Source organism: Tenrec ecaudatus, chromosome 4 (assembly GCF_050624435.1).
Source record: "Tenrec ecaudatus isolate mTenEca1 chromosome 4, mTenEca1.hap1, whole genome shotgun sequence".
In the NCBI taxonomy this organism is placed as follows: Eukaryota; Metazoa; Chordata; class Mammalia; order Afrosoricida; family Tenrecidae; genus Tenrec; species Tenrec ecaudatus.
Window position 1 is genome coordinate 61,196,369 of NC_134533.1, and position 23,241 is coordinate 61,219,609.

The 23,241-nt window shown below is 45.5% G+C and overlaps 1 protein-coding gene and 1 non-coding gene across 3 annotated transcripts in view; both read right to left on the reverse strand.

Moving 5' to 3' along the window:
- Positions 1 to 4,351: 4,351 nt before the first annotated feature.
- On the reverse strand, positions 4,352 to 4,541 carry LOC142447392 (U2 spliceosomal RNA). Its single transcript, XR_012784120.1, has one exon. It is a non-coding gene; the product is annotated as a U2 spliceosomal RNA (small nuclear RNA).
- Positions 4,542 to 11,062: 6,521 nt separating this feature from the next.
- The window catches only part of ZNF143 (zinc finger protein 143), a 40,495-nt gene continuing 28,316 nt past the window's right edge, over positions 11,063 to 23,241 (reverse strand). For both annotated transcript variants that reach the window (XM_075546094.1, XM_075546092.1), the window contains 5 exons: positions 22,394 to 22,621; positions 19,025 to 19,173; positions 17,030 to 17,191; positions 12,578 to 12,724; positions 11,063 to 11,652 (listed from right to left, as the gene is read on the reverse strand). In XM_075546094.1, coding sequence (XP_075402209.1) covers positions 11,569 to 11,652; positions 12,578 to 12,724; positions 17,030 to 17,191; positions 19,025 to 19,173; positions 22,394 to 22,621 — 770 coding nt within the window. In that variant the 3' untranslated portion in view covers positions 11,063 to 11,568. The remainder of the gene's footprint in view (positions 11,653 to 12,577; positions 12,725 to 17,029; positions 17,192 to 19,024; positions 19,174 to 22,393; positions 22,622 to 23,241) is intronic.

Here is a 23,241-nt window from a genome sequence, read left to right on the forward strand (position 1 = left end):
AAGTAAAAGGAGAGAATACATGAAAACACTTAAGTCTTGTGCTTAATTTTCTTACAATACAAATAGTAGAAGTCTGGAGACTTTTAATCGTTCCTCTTGAGTTCAAGCTGGGACAGGACTACAATGGGTGTCAAGCGATCAGACTGATTCCAACTCCGGCGGCCATGAACAAACTGGCACCTGCAATTAAGCTGTCAGGCATACATTTCCTGGATTTGTAGAATCTCATTCCCGTAATGCCAGCCAAGGTCCCAGATGTAGCTAGTAAAACCCAAACGTTCCTGGGATTCTGAGAGAGCTGATAAGCCCCCAGGCCTGCTAAGCCCCCGAAGAGAAGTCCAGCAGCCAGGGACAGGACACTACCTGCTTTCGCGTAGCCCATGATCCCTCCAGAAGCAACCAGTGCTGCGTAGCCAAAGCCAAACCCATGCAGGGGCACTAGTGAGCTGGCACTAGCTGCTTCGCCATGGTTCTGTCCCTCTGCGTCCAACTGTGTGAAGACACTACCTGCACCCGAATGGCTTTCCCAAGGCCAGCTCCGGCAGATGAGTTCTTCATATAATCTAGCTTCTCTGTGACCCCTCTGTGAGGGGATGTCCAACTGTCTGCTGATAGGCATTGGGCCTCCACTTCATGCCCCTCCCCTGCACCATTGGATATCTTTGGCTAAAAGCAGAGAATACTAGAAAGATGTTTACTTGACTATGTGCTTTATTGACTATATAAAACATTCGACTCTGTAAATCATAACAAAGTATGAACAGCACTGAGGATGGGAAGCCCGGGAGGACAGTTCACTGTGCTCATGCAGAACCTGTCTGCAGACCAAGAGGGTGGCTCATCAACCACCATATGCCGAGGAAAACAATTAACCACCTGCAATATGCAGAGGAACCAATCTTGCTTGCTGAAAGTGAGGAGGACTTGTAACACTTGCTGAGGAAGACCAGGGTTTGCAGTCTACAGTGTGGATTACAACTCGATGTAAAGAAACCAAAATCGTCATTCAAGGTGCCAGCTCTAAGAGAAGCCCCCCCTCCCACCATTGGTCTAGGGCAGGGGTGGGGGAAGACTGGCTTGTGGGTCGTTTAACCCAAGAAACAACCACCACAGAGTTGATGCTGACGCCGAGTAGAACTGCCCCTGGAGGGCCCGAGACGAAAGTAGAAAGCCTCATCTTTTTGCTGCTGAGTGGCTGGTGATTTTGAACCGCCAACCTTACCATTAGCAGACCAGTGCATAACTACTGCACCACCAGGACTCCTGTGGGCTATATAAGGCCCACAAAATCATCGCTACCAGCATGCCTCACCAAAGAGAGGCAGTTCCAGCTATGACACTAGGGGTGCGTTGATGAAATGCTTGACTGGTCTGATTTGAGGAATATGTGATAAATACCCAATGGCCCTTGGCAGAAAGGTGAGTCCCCGACCCTGGTCTAGGGAAGGCCCTTGTTTTCTCCCAATATACGTGGGCTCTAAGGCCCTTGGAAAGCTACACGTGTCTTGGCACCAATCTTCCCCTGGGCCCAGAGGCTCTTCAGCTCAGGCACCCCCAGACCCAAAGGGGTTCTTCTTATTTAATCTCTTTCATATCTCAAAAGACATTGACTCAAGATGCAACCTAATCCTGTAGATTGTACCCTGCTTAACCTAAGTGCCACCAAGCCTGCCTCGTTTTCATCAGCACACAGAATCATTGCACCCAATTATAGAATGGGGCGGGTGCCTACTAGTAAGAGTCATGCCCTACCTAAGGTGACACACATTTTTAGGGGGACATGCTCAACCCATAGCAATGTCTCTTGGAGATGGTTTCATATGAATGCATTCATGCATCTCCTCCTCATTATTTTTAACATCTTTACTGGGGTAAATGTATAGACCATAAAATTCGCCTATTGTGTGGACACAATTCTATGGCTTTTGGTATATTTGTGTAGAGTTTATAGACCTATCACTACAATCCAGGTTTAGAATAATTCCATCACCCCGAACAAGTTTCCTTCTGCCCATAATTAATTTTCAATCACATAAGCTTTGTTTAGCTGACATCAAGGAGTCCTGGTGGGACAGAAAGGTGGCTAGGTACGGTGGGTAGGTATTTGGTTGCTGAAAGGCCGGTGGTTTGAACCCACAAGCCACTCCACAGCAGAAAAGTTAACGCAGTCTACTTCAGCAAAAACGTGCATCCTTGGAAACCTGATGGGGCTGTCAGTAGCAACCACCAACAGTGGGTTTTCCGTTGCCATTCGAAGCAGGGCTCTCATTTTCTTCCACTGGAATACAGAATCCACAGCAGAAAGAATTTGTACCAACCTTAATTTTAGCCACCGATGCCATTATCGTGCATGTTGAGCATTCTCCATTCTCCGTGAGACGTTCTGTCCTTTGGTATCAGCTGTGCCCTGCAACAGGACTGACCTTCTGCAGGGGTGAGGAGCAGTCTCCCCTGGATGCCAGAAGTCGGAGAGCCACGAGTTAAGCAGAGCAGGTACAGGTCACTTGTTGACCCATTTGACCTCTAGGAATGGGATGCACATTGAAGTTCCCAGCTGTCCTCAAAGAGCCCAGAATCTAAAAGGAGAAACAGATGTGTTCCCAAACAGAAAGTGCTGCTCTATGGACCAAGAAGGGCTGAAAAGAGAGATTTCCTCAGCAGAGCCTGGGACTCGGTGCTCTGTGAAAATGTGGGCCCTCTGCTAAAAAGCCGAGAGAAAGTGCGGTTCAGGAGACTTGTAAGAATTCTTGCAAGGCCTTGCTTCACTTGCATTTTCGTTTGCAATTTAATGTCATTCTAAAAATAAGATTTTAACATTTTCTATGCAAATATCAAACCAGGATGTCTGAGCTCGTCCCAGGAGAACATCTGGAGCAGGAGTTTAAAGAAAACTTTTACCCACAAGATTCAGGAGGGTTGGGAGGTGAAGGGGATGCCCGCAGGTGCAGAGCGTTGAGCCAGAGCCTGCCAGGGATAGGAGACCTTCTCTCAGGTGGTGCTGCCTCGGATGCTGGCTGACAGGTGCTCTTGGTCTGAAAGCTGCAGGATTCCTCTTCCACCCACAAGTCTGGGGCGGTCCAGCCAGGTCTTCTTCCCTTCCTACAGGACTGCCGCCCCATCCCACAGCAAGTGGGAGATGCTCCCTCCAAGCAGCTTTTAAAACTCAGCGCGGGAATGCATTCAGTACTGGGATGGGAGAGCCTACCAAGATGGGGCTAAGGTTGGCCGGCGACCAGGTGCTCAGCTCAAGAGTTGGAAGGCTCCCACCATGCCCTCCCTAACACCCCCCACCTGGGGCAATAGCACCATGCCCTTGAGAAAGGCAGAATGAACCCTGTAATGGGGTGGGTGGGGCCTGGGGCTGCTGGGGGCTGGCCAGGAGCAGCATGGTTAAGGCATCCATCAGGGAGCTGGTGGGGGCAGGGCCTGTGCACAAACTGAGGCTCCAAACCCCCAGAACCTGCTCCAACATTCCACTGGACTTGGCGGGCACAACACAACCTGAGGATGAATGGAAGAATGTCAAGACCACAGCCACAGTGCCTAACACATCATGCGTACAATCCATTTGGCAGGGACCAAGGTTTAGTCTAGGCAGTTCTTGCCTGTCCTCTGGGATTGCTGAGTAGGAAGCCACTTGCAGGCAGTGGGTTTTAAGAAGGTCCTTCTGAACACGGAGCCCTGTCCAGCTGTGTTCGCCACACACCCACGAAGCCGACCGGGTCCTCAGACCAAAGAACAACCAACCGGTGCACCTGGCTGGACCCTCCACCCTCAAAGGAAACTAAGGAACGCGAGGGAGTGGAGGACCATTCTCTGTTCCCATGCGGTCCCTTCTGCCCTCGGCAAGACTTCGCTGTGCCCCATTCCACTCCACCTGCCCCGCCAGGTCACTGCTGGGGTCTGCTGAGGTGAGGCCTCTGAGCCAGGAACCTGAATGATACGTTGCTGGGGTTGAGACAAGGCACACCGGTGGTGCACTGGTTGAAGCACTCCAGGCGGTGGTTTGAGGTCGAGGGCCGCTCTGCGGGCGAAAGAGGTGGCAGTCAGATTATAACCGTGGGAACTGTTCCACTTCACCCTCCAGGGTCACGAGGTGGTGGGACCCGCTCACTGGCTGTGGGTTTGCAGTGGATCATTGTAAGCCTGGCCTGCTTACTGCTGCACACAGGTTCCCAAGTCACTTGCCCCATGCGAGACTGTCTAAAGTGGGCCTGGGGTAGGGTGGGGGCAGCCAATGGATGGGACGTCTGGCACCTCTAGAAGCTTAGGGACGCCAAAGTTCTTGAGAGGAACTCAGACAGTAGGCAAAGGGCCTTTCCGTTATTTTTTTTAAAGGGAAAGGTTAAATTTATTTAAAAGCATTACTGACGTCACAGTTTTGAGCCTATTTGTATCTTTTCCATTAAAATTCCCAAAGCATTACAATGTAAAGAATCCATAAAACATTTTTTATTGTCCCCGGATAGAGGACGTATCAGATATTAAACTGATAAGAACAGATACTACACTTGATCTTAGCCAAAAGGCCGAGAAGTGATCCATAAAACATTTTATGAGGAGGGGTTTTACACAGTGGTAAAATTAAAAATTATTTCAATTATCTTTTTTTTTTTAAGTTTCCTAAAGTGAGTGTGTGTTAATTTGGTCATAAGTTACTTTGGTTTTAACTCTAAAAGGTCGAACACCAGTCCCATGGGTGTTGGTAATAAGATGTTTCAAGCAGATTAACCCCACCTAGAAAATAAATCATCAGGATTTCAGGAGTAGGTCAGGCTTCCAAGGAAATGTTAGGGAGTAAAACTAGAGAACTGGAGAAGGGAGCATTTACAGATCATTGACTAGCGTGACTAGAGTTCTCTGTGTGCAGGCCAATGGCTCCCTCTGGACGGGGGCAGCTCAAGAGCACACGTTCCTCACGTGCTGTGTCACATGACTGCTGTTCCTCCCAGGACGCTCCCTTTTCTGGTTTCATCCATGGGACAGTGCACTCTCAAGAGCTCTCTGAGGAACGTGGCGAGCAGAGCACCACACCAGGTGTTTCAAGCAGGTGGCCGAACTTCAGCCTGCTTGGTGGTCCACGTGGAGATGTGAGGTGGGAGGGCAGGAGAGATGGGTTTTTTCCTCTGTAGTGGCCTCAGGGGCCCACTCTGAGATAAAGTAGGATGTTTTCCTCAGACTAAAAGGTTTGCCTTGGGCACTGTCTGGATCCTACTGCCGAGGGATGTCCTCCAGTGAGGAAACCTGTAGCATAGGAGGTTATGAGTTGGGCTGCTAACCACAAGGTCAGCAGTTCAAAACCCACCAGCTACTTCTCGAAAGGAAGATGAGGCTTTCTGCTCCTGCAGATTTATGGCCTCAGAAACCCACTGGGGCAACTCTACATTGCCCTATAGGGTCACTAAGAGTCATCATCAACTTGCAGAGAGAGAGAGAGTCCAGTCGGCTCCTTTACTGAAGTACACTCCTTTGTTCAGGTCTTTTTGGGATTTGCACTCCTGTCTCTGTTGTGCCTGATGAGACCCTATCACCAGTTTCATTATCCCAGGGTGACTATGGCCACTGTCCACATATCAGCTAGTCTTCTCTGGTGAGGCCTGCCTAGCTCCCAAGTTCCCGTTCCCAGGAAGGCGGGCATGGGACAGCCAGCAGTACTGCTGTGCCCTATTCTCTGGGTGGCAGCAGGAAGGCATTTTCTTGTACTGTAACGGATAATTAGACCCAACACAATAGTCCAGTTTAACCTCACACAACTCAATCTGCAAAGTGGGCTGGGCAGGAAGAAACCCGCTGGAATGAGCAGACACTAAGGGAGGAAGAGAATTGGACGTGGGGCCCGGGAGGTCTGGTCAGCAGCCCAGACGTGGGCGGGTGGCAGGAGTCTGCTCTCACGCTACTCCACCTCAGCAGCCCTTCCAAGCCTCCGCAGGCCTCAGCCTCCAGTTGGGTCAGTGTTTCACAGGCTGTCAAGAATGGAGGCTGGATGTGCTGGTGACTCAGTCCCTTGCCGATATCGAGACACACGGAGGCTGTGAAGGAAATCAAGCAATCCCTGCTGGACCAAGCCCGTGTTGTCCTTGCACATCACTAAATCAGGCCACTTCAACGACCCTCATCAAAGACACTATTAAATAAAACAGCACAAGATCTTTTCCCCTTTGTACTGAAAAGTCTGAAAGAAAAACAGCTGATTTCAGCAAGTCAGTAAACAAAGGCTGGCACTGAACTCCGGGCTTGATGGTGGGTTTTCCACTGGTCAGTCATTAGGCAGCCCCAAGTCACAGCATCATGCAGATGGCACTGTCACAAAGCCTCCCTGGAGTGGCGGGCGGGCACCTAACTGCACTGGCCTTGGAGTCAGCCGGCTGGAGTGGTTTGCTGTGCGCAGCCCGAGGCCTGCCTAAGACACACAGCCTCTCTGAACACTTAAATTTCCTCGTGTCCAAACAGGGATAGTGAAGCCTATAGATCACAGGAAATTGTTCAGAAGACTATCTAAAAAAAGTACGTGAAAGTACTTAGTGCTTGATATGTTCAATATACTCTCGATATGTTCAATATACTTTCGATATACTATGTGTGTTGGGTTATAATTAATTCCATTTGTGGTTTTCTTTTAAAAAAATTTTCACGCTATATCTAACCACCACCACCACCTCCCCCCTACCCCACACCAATATAATAAAGCAAATAAAAGTTTACATTTTTTTAAATTGCTGTATTCAAAATTATAATAAACTTTAGGTTAAATAAGCTTAATGCAATCCCGATACAATTACCCTCATCTTTCTTCAAAGAAATGGAAAAACTGATTACCAACTTCATATGGAGAGGGAAGAAGCCCAGAATTAGCAGAGAACTCCTCAAGGAGGACACCATGGGAGGGCTTGCTTTACCTGACTTTAGCAAATACTATACAGCCACAGTTGTCAAAACAACATTGTATTGGTACAATGACAGATACTCAGACCAATGGAAAAGAACTGAAAATGCAGAAATAAAGTCATCAGCATACAGACAACTGATCTTTGATAAGGGCCCCAAAAATATCAAATGGGAAGCAATGCCCTCTTTAAAAAGTGGTGCTGGAAAAAAATGGATATTTACCTGCAGAAAAATGAAGCAAGACCCTTATCTCACTCCATGCACACGAACAAACTCAAGGTGGATCACAGACCTTGAAGTTAAACCCCAAAGTGTTAGGGCCATCAATGAGGGAATTGGGACCAACTTGAGAACTTTGGCGCAGGGAATATACACAGGCTATCAGAAATAGGGAAGGACACAAACACAGAGGAGGCACAAATTGACAATTGGGATATACTGAAGATAAAACACCCATGTACATCGGAAGAATTCACCAAGAGAGTAATAAGAGAGTCCACGGACTGGGCAAACATCTTTAGCAATGACACATCAGACAAAGGCCTTATTACTAAAATCTACAATACTCTGCTAGCTTCCAAAAAGAAAAAAAAAAACTAATTGCCCACTTGAGAGGTGGGCAAAGGACTTGAACAGAAGTTTAACGGGGCAGAAATCCAAATGGCCAACAAACATGAGAAAATGTTCCCGATCTTTAGCCATAAGAGAAATGCAAATTAAAACAACAATGAGGTACCACCTGATACCCTCAAAGGTAGCCCAATTCAAATAATCAGAAAGCAACAAGTGTTGGAGGGGCTGTGGGGAGACAGGAACTCTCATCCACTGCTGGGGGGCCTGTAAGTATGTACAGCCACTATGGAAATCAATCTGGCGATACCTAAAACAGATGGAAATAGAGTTACCATATGACCCAGCAATCCCACTACTGGGCATATACCCAGAAGAGACAAGAAACAAACCAAGGCTAGACATCTGTGCACCAATGTTCATTGCGGCACAGTTCACAATTGTAAGGAGTTGGAAGCAACCCAAATTTCTATCAACTGACGATTGGATTAAAAAAATGTGGTACATACATACAATGGAGTACTACGCATCACTAAAAAGCAGTGATGAACGTATGAGGCGCATACCGGCATGGGAAGAACTGGAGGAAATCATCCCAAGCGAAGTAAGCCAAGCACAAACGGACAAGTACAACATGAGCCCGCTGAGGTATTAAAAAAAAATGCAAAAGGGGCATAGGGAAAAAGCTACTATATACAAACATTCTTGAGGTGAGGACCATGTAGTGTGGCAGAGACCAGACCAAATCCAGGGATGCACATGGTAGACAACTGAGGAGGAGGGGGGGGGAAGGAAAAAAAAAGAGGATGAATATAAGGAAGAAAAGGGGAGTGGGGGCATGGGGCGCTAACCCACCCAAGGGGAGGGTATTGTTTATATCTCCACAGGGAAAGAGGGATCAGACGCCAACCCAGTGCCTCAAGGTGTGAATGCAACATTCCAGCATGGAGTAGGGAACCAGTGGAGAGGTCTGGGAGGGTGGCTGGCCCCAGTACCAGATATTAAGTGGATGCCTGCCCCTCCCCTCAGAATTTGTTTCAAAGGAAGACATTAAATCTGCAGCTCTGGGAGAGGGTCATATCTGATCGGAGCACACGGGAGTAGATGAAGGGGGAGTTGGAGAGTGGAGCACATCCTGGCCAGACCAGTCCTGAGGATGATGACCCCAATTAGAGCAGCCAGTCCACAGAGAGGACCACATGGCCTGCCCCATTATGAGACATGACGTCCCTCACTGACCCAGGGGACAGCACTGGAGACAGTGTGGGAATTGCACCTGACCTGATCCCACCACACCGAGGCAAAGCACTGGGGGAGTGCAGTGGAACAGCAAGGGAATGGAGCAGCAAGGTCCCCAGGGAATGCTGAAAGTGGACTTTGGGGCCAGGGCGTGGTACCCCAACAGACTGAACTGGAAAACACTCCTAAGGACCAACAAACGATCCTTGAACTAACTACAAGCTTTTCTTTCGTGAAGTGTTTTGTTCTTTGTCAGTGGTTTGTTGTTGTTCTGTTGTATACTCTTGCTTGGTTTTGCTCTGTCTTGTTTATGTGCATGTTATTATCTCCGCAAGTCTGTCTAAATAAGATAGGCTGGATAAACTATCTGGAGGAAAAACAACGGAACCAACAGTTCCAGGGGGGACATGGGATAGGGGGAGGTGGGGGTTAAGGAAGTTGTGTTAACAAACCCAGGGACCAGGGAACAAGGGATCCAAATTAGTGGTGAGGTGGGTGTGGTAGGCCTGGTAGGGAATGATCAAGGGTAATGTAACGAAGAAGTATTGCTGAAACCCAGGTGGGGATGGAGCACGATAGTGGGACAGGAGGAAAGTCAAGGGAAATAGAGGAAAGAGGTAGGAGGCAAAGGGCATATATAGAAGTCTAGACAAAGAAATGTACATATGCAAATATATATATATGAGGATGGTGAAATAGACCTATATGCCTATATTTATAGGCTTAGTATTAAGGTGGCAGGACCTTGGGCCTCTACTCAAGCACTCCCTCAATGCATGAATACTTTCTTCTATTAAATTGGCATTCTGATACTCACCCTCCCGACACAACTGCTGAAATGTGAAGAAAGCTGATGGTGCCCGGCTATCAAAAGATATAGCATCTGGGATCTTAAGAGCTTGAAGATAAACAAGCGGCCATCTAGCTCAGAAGCAACAAAGCCCACATGGAAGAACACACCAGCCTGTGTGATCACGTGCTTCTGAAGGGATCAGTTATAAGGCATCAAAGAACAAAAAATCATATCATTGGGGGATATGATCGCTGAGGACAAATGGGTGCATAAGCAAATGTGGTGAAGAAAGCTGATCGTGCCCAGCTATCAAGAGATTGTCTGGGGTCTTAAAGGCTTTAAGGTAAACAAGTGGCCCTCTAGCTCAGAAGCAACAAAGTCCACATGGAAGAAGCACACCAGCCTGTGCGATCACGAGGTGTCGAAGGGATCAGGTATAAGGCATCATCAGAACAAAAAAAAAATCTTACCATAGTGAATGAAGGGGGAAGTGCAGAGTGGAGACCCAAAGCCCATTTGTTGGCCACTGGAGATCCCCTTCCAGAGGGGTCTAGGGGAGGAGATGAGTCAGTCAGGGTGTGATGTAGCACCGATGAATAGAGCTTTCCTCCAGTTCCTAAATGCTTCCTCCCCGCAACTATCATGATCTGAATTCTACCTTGCAAGTCTGGATAGAGCAGAGGATGTACACTGGTGCATATAGGAGCTGGAAACACAGGGAATCCAGGGCAGATGATCCCTTCAGGACCAGGAGTGTCAGGGGCGATACTGGGAGAGTACAGGGTGAGTGGGTTAGAAAGAGGGAACCGATTACAAGGATCTACATGTGACCTCCTCGGTGGGGGACGGACAACAGAAAAGGGGTGAAGGGAGACGTCGGACAGGGCAAGATATGACAAAATAATAATTTCTAAGTTATCAAGGGCTCATGAGGGAGGGGAGAGCGGGGAGGGAGGGAAAAAAAAAGAGGACCTGATGCAAAGTGGAGAGCAAATGCTTTGAAAATGATGAGAGCAAAGAATGTACGGATGTGCTTTATACAATTGATGTATGTATATGTATGGATTGTGATAAGAGTTGTATGAGTCCCTAATAAAATGTTAAAAAAAATTTTTTTCACGCTGTATCTAACCACCACCACCACCACCACCACCACCTCCCCCCACCCCACACCAGTATAATAAAGCAAATAAAAGGTTACATTTTAAAAAATTGCTGTATTCAAAATTAATAATAAACTTTAGGGTAAATAAGCTTTAAACAAAAGTACATAGGCAAAAATAAATAATTGATACCAACCCACTGACTTAATTGAAGAGTAAAGCCATTTCCAATTACAGCACAGCCACCCCCGACAACACTGACCTGGGGCCAAACGTGGATAGTTCATTATTTTAAAAACAGTAACAATAAAATAGAACCTTAAGTAAAATCTCTAGTAAAACCAAAGCACTGGATTTAACTGTTTAATTTTAAATAACCAAACCATGTGATTTTGTACATAATCCAATGTAATGCTAATATAATTAGCATTTCTGTTTGAAGAGCACATAACGGGAATGGGTGGAAATGGGGAACTTATAAATGCATAGTCTTCAAACCAAAGGAAGGATACAAATAAAAATAGACAAGTATACAGTAGAACAAAAACTGTAGTCTACTAAAGGTTGGGGGGGGTGGTCGAAGGCTTTACATTCTTTATTTATCCATGATGGCTTTTGGAATTGATTGTTTGACGTACAGAACGTTTTTTCACAGTAAGTAATAATCCATCCTAAGACTCCATTTGGCCTTGCACGTGGACCCCAGGGATTTTTGATCTGATAGAAGAGTAACATGAACAGTTAGTTACTGTAGAGTCCTAATTTCATACTTCCTGTGCACAATGAGTCAATTTGGGAATCTAATCAAAGGGTCAGGTTCACAAAGTGTCGAGAAGAGAAGGTCCTCCCTCTTGCGTGACAACGTGTGCAGTGTGTGGGGAATGCAGAACTTCTCGGTGTCCCGGGCCTGGCTGCGTGGGCCTTTGCTGGCAGACGATGCAAGGCTCCTCCTGCTTTACTGCTCTATTGCTCCGAGGATTAATCATCCAGCCCTGGCGTGTCTCCTTGTTGGATCCTGGACGCTATTCTGATGGCTTCTTCCAAAGATGGCTGTTCTCCAAGCTGAAATGGGAACAGAGACCCAAGTCACACACTGGGAAGACGGTGCCAAAGAAAGTCTGTAAACTTCTAGCAATTTTCTCGGTAATTCTGACAACCCTTGAGTTTGTGAAGATACTACGAAGAACATAAAAACAAACTCCTGCAGAGGCACATGATGCAATTTCATTAATCAGGACTTTGATAAGCTTCTCACATGTGCAAAGGACAAATGATACGCACTTTGGCCAGTGGACACAAATAGATGGAGTGATTCCTGAGCCTTTACATTCTATACCCAACAAAATGAAACTGACAGCTGGCATTTTCTGGAGAGGATTCTAACGTCCCTTTCAAGGTCATGGGAAAAAAAAGTTCTCACCAGGAAGGAATCTTAAGTGCTTCTAGGCAATCTTCTGCACCTGGTATTTAGGGTTCTGATTTTCTGCTTGAATCACCGACTCTTAGCGAACACCGGCTCCTTCTAGTGCCTGGTTCTCAATCTTCTTAATGCTGTGACCCTTTTACACAGTTCCTCATGTTGTGCTGACTCCCCCAACCATAAAACTATTTTCATTGCTACTTCATAACAGTAATTTTGCTACTGTTATGACTCGGGCAACCCCTGTGAAAGGGGTCGCGACCCACAGGTTGAGAACGGCTGCTCTAGTGTCTTGAAATGTCCCTGTAGTCCCACGGGCTTGCAGGGCTCCTCAGAGAATCCTGCCATTATTAGACATTTGAGAATAAATAGGGCAGACTGGGTCCCTGAAACGTTTTGTCCTTGCTATAAAGTCCTCTCGAACATACCTAACCAGGTACACAGTGATATACAGAAAATATATACAAATGGTGATTTCCTTAGAGCAGGCTGGGTGCCAGGTTATCTGGTGTTGAAAACGGTGAGTGGCAGCAATGTAGTTGACTAGGGACATGCCCTTGTCCTCACCTGGACTGCGATCTGGGTGCCGTTGGATGTTGCCACTAAGGTCAGAGGTCTGGTTTCTGTGGTTACCAAATGATGGCTGTGCTGCTGGTGCCCCATTTCCGATGAGGCAGTGTGGAACGCTGCCAAGTCCTGGGCCACAATTGCAACCTGAAGACATTTATAAAAAGCACACGTGGAGAATGAGGTGTGTGATTTACATAGATAAAAATTCATTTGTGCAAGGGATTATATTCAAATTAAAGGGATAGACAAGGAACACAATTCTTTTCTGCCTACAGACATGAAGAAGCCCAACACTAGAAGAGTTCTTCTGCTTTATACACCGTGTGCCCTGGACTTTTTCTTTTCCTTTGGGACTAGTGACATTCAGAGCAAAGGGACAGGGGAGATAGAGATCACTGTGGAACAAGGTAAGCTACACCAGGCTCCATTAGGCAGGGAGACCTGCCTGTACTTAGGTACCACTACTGCAGGGTTGGTTAATTCACATCTTAACTATCTATTTATTCCCAGGGGTGGATAATCTAGAACTTTCTCCTGTGTGACTCTATTACAATTAGATTCCCCAATAACTAAGAAAACGATAAAGACCAGTAAGCAGCACTGCTGGCAAAGTGACATTTCTTGTCGTATTCTGCATATGAAATCTTCCCATATTCTCCTGAAACACCTAGCCAGAGTGATGGAAGGAGCTTTCATGGCTTGCAGGCCATAAAGATTCCCTTTTACATGTAGACAACATACAACAATGGTATCAATTACTTTTATAATAGCTAAGACTTTATTCACTCAAGTTTGGAGGATCCAAACTCCAGTCTCACTGCCAGTGATCCATGCTAACTCACAGTGACTTTACAGAACAGGACAGAACTGCCCCTGTGTCCCGCTGGACCAGCGGGACATTAACAATGTGGACCTGAAAGAGGGACTGGGAATGAAGATGGGCAAGGGCGCAGAGAGATGGAGGCAAGACAGGAATCTGATCAAGCCTCATTTTATTGAGTTGAGAGCAGAGGTTTAAATAGCCAGCAAGGGGCTGGCACCATTACGTCACATGTAAAATAAGGTACAGCTGAGGTAGCCAATAGTCGTGCATCTCCAAACAAGGAAGAAATGGCGGGCAACTGACCAAACAGGTAAGTATGCTAATGAAGCATTCCTGGTGAGCCTGGGGGGAGATGCCTTCAGTCATGTATTGACCAATGAGCACAGCAGCTGCTAGTGAAAGAGCACCAATCCTAGCAAGGGTCAAGGCAGCCACCCTCTGGCGGGAAAGGGACAAAGGGCAGTAAAACCTCAGGGCAGTTTGTATGGCAGGAAACCGAGAGTAAATTCATGGCTTAAATCCAGGGTAGGGAGACACACAGTTCCCTACACCCCTGTGAGTTTCCGACACTAACAGCTCATGGAAATACAAAGTCTTTCTCCTTCGAAGCAACTGGTGGTTTTGAACTGCCAACCCCATGGGCTACAGCCCAATGTGTAACCACGACACCACCGGGTCAAAATATAATTGTTGCTTTCCTTGATAATTCATCTACTAAAAGTGCTAGATTTTTAAACTAATAAATATTTAACTCGTGCCCACACCCGTTCCATAGTTTAATATATCGGAACACAGTAATGGTGGAGTAGCTTAGAGCAGAGGAGCCGTCTTGTAGATAACAAATATAAATAAACGTGGGACAAAACTACAAAATGTTAACTATTTGAAGGGACTCGAGAGAACCAAAGATAGGCCAGAACTAAAGGAGATGCATGAGAGAAGGGGTCATATTGGGCTCTGCTGGTGTTGCTCCTTGCCACGGAGCTCCCACCGTCCGACAGGACAAAACACTGCCCAGTCCTAGAGCACCTTCCTGGGTCTCAGGAACCTGCTGCTCCTGATCAGATGTCCAAACTGTGTAAGACAAAGTCTCGCCATCCTGGGAGCCCTCCTCTGGCTGAGCTTCCTCCAAAACAAATTTACTCTGTTGCTCTGGTAGTCCATGGAATAGTCGAAATTCTTTGCCAAAACCACAGTTCAGAAGCACCCATTCTACTGTGGTCTTCCTCAGTCAGGGTCTAGCGTTCCCACGCCCAGGAAGGGACTGGAAATGCCATGGTGGGCCACGCACACCCAGTCTTGTTCTGTAACCCTGGGAAGAGGTCTCTGTGAATAATTTCTCCACGCAGTGCGTCGCTTGACTTCTTGACTGCAGCTTCCAAGGACAATGAGATCCTTCCAGTTTCATGTTTTAGTTGTTGAATTCTATTGGTTTATATTTACATCATATTGCTATCCACACTGAAGGTTGTGTTCTTTGCTTCAAGTCTTCTTGGCATCACGTGGCTAACGAACCTTCCTTCCACCCCCATGCCTTGCTCTTCTTTATAGAGTCCCGCTGCTCAGCATCGACTGGGCAAAATGCTGGGAAATGTACACTCAGACACACACACCTCTCCCGGTCTTAAACTAAGCAGTATCCCCTCGCTCTGTCTGAAGGACTACCTCTCAGTCTATGTACAGGTTCCACATCAGACTAAAATTCCCATTCTTTACAAGGTGATCCAGAGTTTGCTATGATCCACACAGTTGCATGCCTTTGCGTAGTCAACAAAACACAAGTAAACAATTTTCTCATATTCTCTACTTTCAGCTAAGATTCACCTAACATCAGCATGATCCCTCGTTCTGCATCTTATTCTGAATCCAGGTTGAATTTCGGGCAGTTGCTTGTTGATATGCTGCTGTAATATACTTCTCGAATTATCTTCAGCAAAATTTTACTTGCATGTCATTCTTAATGATGTTTAGTGATATTGTTAATTTCTTTATTATATTAGGTCATTTTTCTTTGGAATAAGTACATATATGGATCTCTTCAAGTCAGTAGGACACGTAAACGGTCTTCCAAATTTCTTGGCCTAAGTAAGGGAGTGCTATTACGCCTTGCTGAAACATCTTCACCACCCCCATTTCTGGGTCTATACTACCTTTTTGAAATGAACACAGACCAATTCTGGTACAGTGACTGTGTTCCTTTCAACATCACCCATTCCTTTATTCACGCCAGCCAGGTACAGTGCGGGGTGGCGCACGGTCGAGTAAGAAAGGAGGTAGGTGATCAGAGATTAACCGGGGCAATCGTTGAGAAATCTTACTACTGTCAGATCAGCCTCGGCTATCTTTGTTTGTTTCTGTATCATTTAAGGCTTTTGCCTACAGAACCCTGCCCTACTTCAACCTGAGCCTTGCATTTTTTTTTCAGTTCTTTCAGTTTGATACATGTGGAGTATGTTCCTCCCGTTTAGTTTTTCTCAGTCCAGGTCTGTACACATTTCATTAGAATGCTTTGCCTTCTTAAGCTGCACTTTGAAAATGTTCTGTTCAGTTATTTTGCTTCATCATTTCTTCCATTTGCTTTGGCTACTTCAAGAGCAAATTTCAGTCTCTCTTCTGACATCCACTTTGTTTTTCTTTTCTTTCTGCCTTGTCTTTTTAATGACCATTTGCTTTCTTCAGCTATGAAGTGAGAAGGATTTCAAGTACTTGCTGATGAAGATCAAGAATTGCAGCCTTCAGTGTGGATTACAAGTCAATGTAAGGAAAACTCAAATCCTCACACTCATTGCTCATGGAACCAGCAGTCAAGAGATCAAATGACACACTGGCTTGAAAAATATGGTGCAAAAGATCTCTTTAAAGTGTTGAAAAGGCCGGATGGTACTATGAGGACTAAAGTCTGCCTGATCCAAGCCATGGTATTTTCACTCCTTTCACATGCATGTGGAAGCTGGATAGTGAATAAGGAAGATGGAAGAATCCATGCATTTCGATGACGGTGCTGGTGAAGAACAAGGAAAGACCCCGGCACTGCCAGAACACACACCCGTTCAAGAACTTAAAGGAAGAGAAGGTCATGCTGAATACTCAGTAGATGAAATCTCACCCAACAAGTGAAAACGTTTTTTAAAATGGAATTTGGAATTTGATTTTAAATTAAGTTAAAGAGAATAAACTTATAAAAGTAGATTGCTTATGGGGATAAGAAGTAGGTTGGTGAGCTCGGCACAGGAAGAAAACTTTTCACGATATGCTTGATATTTGAGCCATGTAAAGATATTACATACTCAAAATATTAAACAAATGGATTTATTTCACAAGTATCTGATGATGACAATGATAGCTACCATTAGCGAACACTTAATGTGTACTTGGATTAAGTAGTGTACATGAGTTATCTCAATCAATCCTTATATCAGCCTTATGGGACAGATGTAATAGTCACTCCGAACTTACAGACAAGGCAACTCTGAGGCTCAGATGGATTGATTAGCAACCTTAAAGTTACAAAACTAGAATTCAATTTAAGGCTCATGTGCTTAACCACTATGCACACTGAACACTTACATACTTATGTATCTGGTTTGATAATGATGTATATATTCAAAATAGAAAAATGCTACTACCTGTTGTCCTTCCGTGCCCTCTGCTGTGACCATGGCAACAGAATGTGTTCCTGCCGAGGAGATGACTGCGTCATGAGCGGGAACTGTGATGGGCGTGCCATCCTGCGTTACCATGGTTATAGTATTACCAATAGCTTGCATGTCAGCTTGAGATATGTTGACCTGCATGCAATAAAATGAATGCATTTTACACATCAGTCAATGTAGTTCTAATTGGCAATTTTTATTAAGGATTAGGTTTAGTCTGTGTATAAGTTTACTCTATGGGAGCAAGAAGTTTTTTAGAATGGAATAAACTCTTCCAGGTGCCAAGAAAAACAATGTTTTTAAAATGTATCTCTCCTCCTCTCCACCCCTCTGATAATTTAGACCCTACTTCTTGCTCATTTGACTTTATCCAGTAATTCAATTGTGCTCCAGTTCTCCAGACTAGCCCCACCGAACCATCACTCACTCCACCATGCAATCTTTCTTAAACACACACACACACATACACACACACATACACACACACACACACACGTCATTATGTTTCCTGCTTAAATCTTCAATGGCTCCCCCCGCCCACCACTTCACCCAGAGTTCAGACTTCTCACATAGTCTTTGACTCCTGGCCCTCCCCTCATTTCTAGCCTCTACTGATTCTCTCCCCTCATTTCTAGCCTCTACTGATTCTCCACTCTTGTGTCACTTTTTCCAACCAGCATTTGGTGCTCCAGCACAGGCAGTCATTTGCAGTCCCAGAGAGTGTCAGATCCTGTTATAGCTCCATGCCTTTGCCCTGCCCTCCATTCTGCCTGGTGAGCTTATGAAAATCCTTCAAACCAGGCCCAGTGGTCTGAGAGAGACTGGTGGAACCCAAGACCATGGCTGTTAGCTCTGCTTCCAGCCTGGAACGGAACCCATCCCCACCACTCAACTTTCAGGCAAACAACAGACAGGTCTATGTGGTAAACAGTAATACCAAGGAGTATTGGAGCAATCCTTTGAACAACCAATCATACAAGATGAACGAGGCAGCGTTTGCCCAGGGCTAAAACTGAGAAGGCTGGCAGGAAAATAAGAGCAAAGGGAACTGAAGAAGTGAGGGAGCCCGGGGAAGAGCTGTTGTATTCTAGGGATTGTAGAGTGCTATGAACCAAAATGTAACACTGAGTGGAAAACGACTAGCCTCTGTGAGCTACAAATAAGGAAAATCCTTAACTGGCCATTCTCTATGAAGGTCTCCAAGACTCTCACTCAGGAAGAATCATTTCCTCCTCCTGTTGCTGGGCTGGATCATTATGCTGTGCTTTCTGTTTAGTTTTTAAACACACTTTCATCATTTCCATGTGTTACATGTGTGTGTACATTATTTATGTGGGCCCATTATTTGTGAAAAAGATGGTAATCGTGTAAGTTCAAGCTCTAAGACTACTGAATTTATGATATGTGGGTAAGTTAATCATAAAACTGTTTTTTAAAAAAGTTCAAGCTCTAAGATAGGGAGTTAGGGAGAGGGTTTTCTGTGAAAGAGCCGTAAGCCTGTGTGTCTATTTCCACCAGGCACGAAAACAGCCCTGGATAAGACCAACGATGAAATCAAGTCTGAATTGCTTTAGGCTCTAGTGGAATCTGGTGCACAACACACCTACTGCGAAGAACCACCGCTGTAGTGAGCTTTTCTTGGGGAACTCAAGACACCTGTCCCACCAGCTCTGTGAAGCCAAGTCATGACCCCGGTAGTGTGAGGGTCACATTTTGGCAATTTACAGTAATTACCTCCCACTCATTTCCAGGATCATGGAATGACAGACACCGTTATAATCTCACCCCCTTGACCCTGGTTCTGCTGGTTTCTCCATCTACCCTCCTAGAGCTAAGGAGCATAGAGATCCATTACTCTTCAGCCCTCAGTGGCACTCACATCTGAGCTGCCAAGGACACCATTTAACTGCTAAAGTCCAGGTTCAGAGACAAACTCTTTCACTCGTTTTGTTTTCAGTGGATACGTACATGCTGGGTCCCATCCTGCGATATGAGGGTAACTTGCTGACTCAAGCCAGATTGGGTGACTGTGGCTACTTGTGCAGACACAACATCCTCTCCTTCTACACCTGTAACATATGTGATCTGGGGTCCTTTAAGAACATCTTCACCTTGACCTGTTTAGAAAGCAAATGAATCATTTATTTGATCAACCAACTAAGCTGTTTAGAAAACAGACGGCATGTTATTAAATATTAAAGACAAAATTGTACAAATTAAAAGTAGACATCATATTCTACTCTGAATCATAAAGATGGCTTCCAGCACTTCCTCCTGGTTCCTGCACCTCTCCTTTTGCAAAGCCAGCCAGATCAAACCAAGCAGCCCGACCGAGCCAAGTGCCCGTCACATGGACAGACTCTTGTTTTCTCAGTCGTAGTGAGTGTGCAATACTGTGCTGTGTTAGACCCAGAGAGGGGAGGAACTGCACAGGAAACGAGTAAAGGACTTACCCCGAAAGATAAGCAGCATAGACTAAGGTCATGCATTCATGTGAGGAGATGTTAAAAGTGATAATCTTAAAAAACCAAAAACCATTAACCACAAAACCTGAATGGTTTGTAAACACAACCTATGGATACTAAAATACCTAGTCTTTAACACAAGCAATTTCAAGTCAGCAGTACACAATGACACCATTGTGCAAAGACAATGTAACGACTTATTATCTGGGGCAAGGTTAATCATTTAACAAGCAGCAGAACAGAAACCCCATCCACTTCTTTACTTTAAAAAGAACTGACAAAAAAAAATCAGCAAGTAAATAGCAATTTCACAGCCCATTACTGCGCTACCTGGCAACCAAGAAGATTACAGATCCCTCCTTCCCTCCATTACTTTCTATCTCTCATAAAGCCTGAAGAGGACAAATGTGGGTTTTGTTTCTTGCAAGAGAAGGACTTAACATTTAAGCTAAGAGCACTTCTCAAGGGCAGCAGCTGACACTGGCACTCCTAAAGCTACTGGGCTCACGGTGTGAATCCACAGTCATTGCTTACTGTCTTTGGGCCCTGTCCCATAGGTCCTCATGGACCACTAATCCAAAGGGTACAGGAGCCAGGGGCAGCTGTGAAAGAAAAAGAATGCAAACCCATCCCTACTTTCCTATTGAAAAAACCATCTTTTTTTTTTTACATTTTATTAGGGGCTCATACAACTCTTATCACAATCCATACATATACATACATCAATTGTATAAAGCACATCTGTACATTCTTTGCCCTAATCACTCTCAAAGCATTTGCTCTCCACTTAAGCCCTCTGCATCAGGTCCTCTTTTTTTCTCCCTCCCTCATGAGCCCTTGATAATTTATAGATTGTTATTTTGTCATATCTTACCCTATCCGGAGTCTCCTTCCCCCCCTTCTCTGCCGCCCGTCTCCCAGGGAGGAGGTCACATGAGGATCCTTGTAATCAGTTCCCCCTTTCCAACCCACTCACCCTCTACTCTCCCAGTATCACACCCCTGGTCCTGAAGGTATCATCCACCCTGGATTCCCTGTGCCTCCAGCTCCCATATGTACGAGTGTACAACCTCTGCCCTATCCAGTCCTGCAAGGTAGAATTCAGATCATGGTAGTTGGGGGGAGGAAGCATCCAGGATCTGGGGGAAAGCTGTGTTCTTCATCGGTACTACCTCGCACCCTGACTGATCCATCTCCTCTCCTAAACCCCTCTGTGAGGGGATCTCCAGTGGCCGACAAATGGGCTTTGGGTCTCCACTCTGCACTTCCCCCTTCGTTCACTGTGGTGTGTATATATACATATTTTGCATGATGCCTTATACCTGGCCCCTTTGGCACCTCGTGATCGCACTGGCTGGTGTGCTTCTTCCATGAAAAAACAATCTTACGTTTTGCTTTTTTTTTGGGGGGGGGGGCCTTGGTGTTAATGCCTATTTTCTAAATACAAAAAATTCTTGACAACTTTTTTTTTAAAATCAACATTTAGAAAAGAGTGAGGAAGCTTATGAATGGAACCGTCTTATAACAAGTTTGGTGACAGTACAGGCCACCTGCATGGCTGTCCTCTCTCGCAGCAGCACCCGTTTCCAGTGGTCTGGGCTGCAGGGATTGCCTTCTCTCACTACTACACCCCCTAGAAGGGCAAACTAATAGGACAGGGAGTCACTGGATCGGGCGGCACATGATGCCCACTCCTTTCTTGTCCACCTCAGTGATGTTCACTTCAGTCCTAGCTGTTACAAACAGGAAAGGTCTACAGCGGATTGTGGGGGTGACTGCACAGCTCTTCCTCAGGCGGAACTACGGAGCTGCGCGATACGTAACATGCCACTAAAGTCGCTGCAACGACAGGACGAGGCGCTTTAAGCTTATAATGCACTTCATTTAGGAGGCACTCGCGGAAGCAGTAAGACAACCTGTGCGTTTTCAATGATGCCGAGTAATCTACCTAAAATCACAGAATGTAATTCTTTAAATATTTTTCTAAATTTATTTCTAATAAAATGAATGCTTTTGACTGCTGAAACACAACAGATGGCACCTGAATCAACACAGTTATCTGAGAGGGAGCTCTCATGAGTAAGAGCAAGACGTTCATCCCACTGACAAGGCCCTGACCAGCTGGCCAGCCCGGCCTCCCTCTCCAGCCTCACTGCACACCACGTTTCCTGGTCACAGGCCTGAGGCACTGGCTAGGCTTCTTGCAAGTCTCTCCAAGTGACTTTGCCTCTTTTACCCCCAGGCTTCTGCATGTGCCATTCCCAATTTGGAATGTCCTTTCTGCCTTTGCTCCTTCCTCCCCAGCTCCCACACTTACCTGCGTCTTCACCTGCTTAACCTCTGCACACCCTCTAGATCTCTGTCCAAAGATCACACCCTCAGCGAAGCTTCCCTGACCTCTCAGTCTGTTTCCCTTGCTTACACATCCAAGTGTACCATGTACTTCTCCTTCACAGCATTTACAAGATGTCAATTCTAGCCCAGCTTGATTGTTAGACTGCTTTAGGCAGTCTAACTATATATTTTTGAGTGAGTGAATGAAGAGAAAGGAAGTAACAGGAAGGGAGGAAAGGCGAATGGAGAATCGGTGGCAATGGGTAACAGGATCAAGAGGATACACCACTAAGATTCTCAGGAGGGAGCAACTCAAAACTGCAAAACACACTGATGGCCTTCTGCTAAGGATGAAGGTATATAGCAAATGCTTTATTACCACAGGAGGAAAAAAAGAGGGTTTGGGCAACAAAATTATTTAAAGATAGTGGTTAAGCGATCAGTCCACAATATTCTAGGAGAGGACAACTCTGATTGGGGAGGATGCTCGGGGCTACTGAGGCTCACACACAGACACAGCCACTGGAGGCACCCCTACCTGGGGGAGGTTCAAAGAAGGCTTCCTGCTCCTCTTCGATGGGCTCAGTGTCGTTGTGAGCAGTCCGTTTGTGCATAGCCAGTGTGGAGATCTGCTTATATGTCTTCCCACAATGGTTACAGTTGTACGGCTTGGAGTGAGTGTGAACAACGTGGTGCTTGTACAAACTGGAGTATTCTGTAAACCTTTTGTCACACCCAGGAACTGTGCAGACATATGGCTTTTCCCCTAGGGAAAGAATGGAACCCAAGAAAAAAACTTTAAAAAAATAAAACTTTTATATATGAAGGTTATAATCATTCCACCTTACACCCTTGCCCCCTCCTGATGGTAAAACTAAACAGATGCCCAATCCTTTTCCTATAGGCACGAGGGGGCACACAAGACTTCCTAACTCTGCTTTTGACTGGGTTCAAAAGGTGGTGTCCCTGTGAACCCACGTTAGCAATTTTCCCTGGATTATAAGAAATGAAGACAAAGATACTGACCTCTTTAAATTTTGATAAACTGTAATTTCTTGTTTTGGTAACTATGTAATTGCATTATCAGTAATGCTATTATGCTAACAATGGCAATAATTAATGCAATTATTACTACAACTAATATGACCGACTCTGTTTTTAGAAACATAATAATAAAAGGTCTTCTAAAAGCCTATCAGACAAAATTGGGCAAGATGATATACCTAAAAGGACACACGTTTCATATTAACTTCATTTGATTTCTTTCATCCAATTAAAAGCTACTGAGTTGCAAGCCGGGAACGAGGGGGCAGATTCTGCCGTGTAAAAAAAAAAAAAAGCTACTGAATATCCACTAAAAACAATGAAGCGATACAGAAGAAAGTA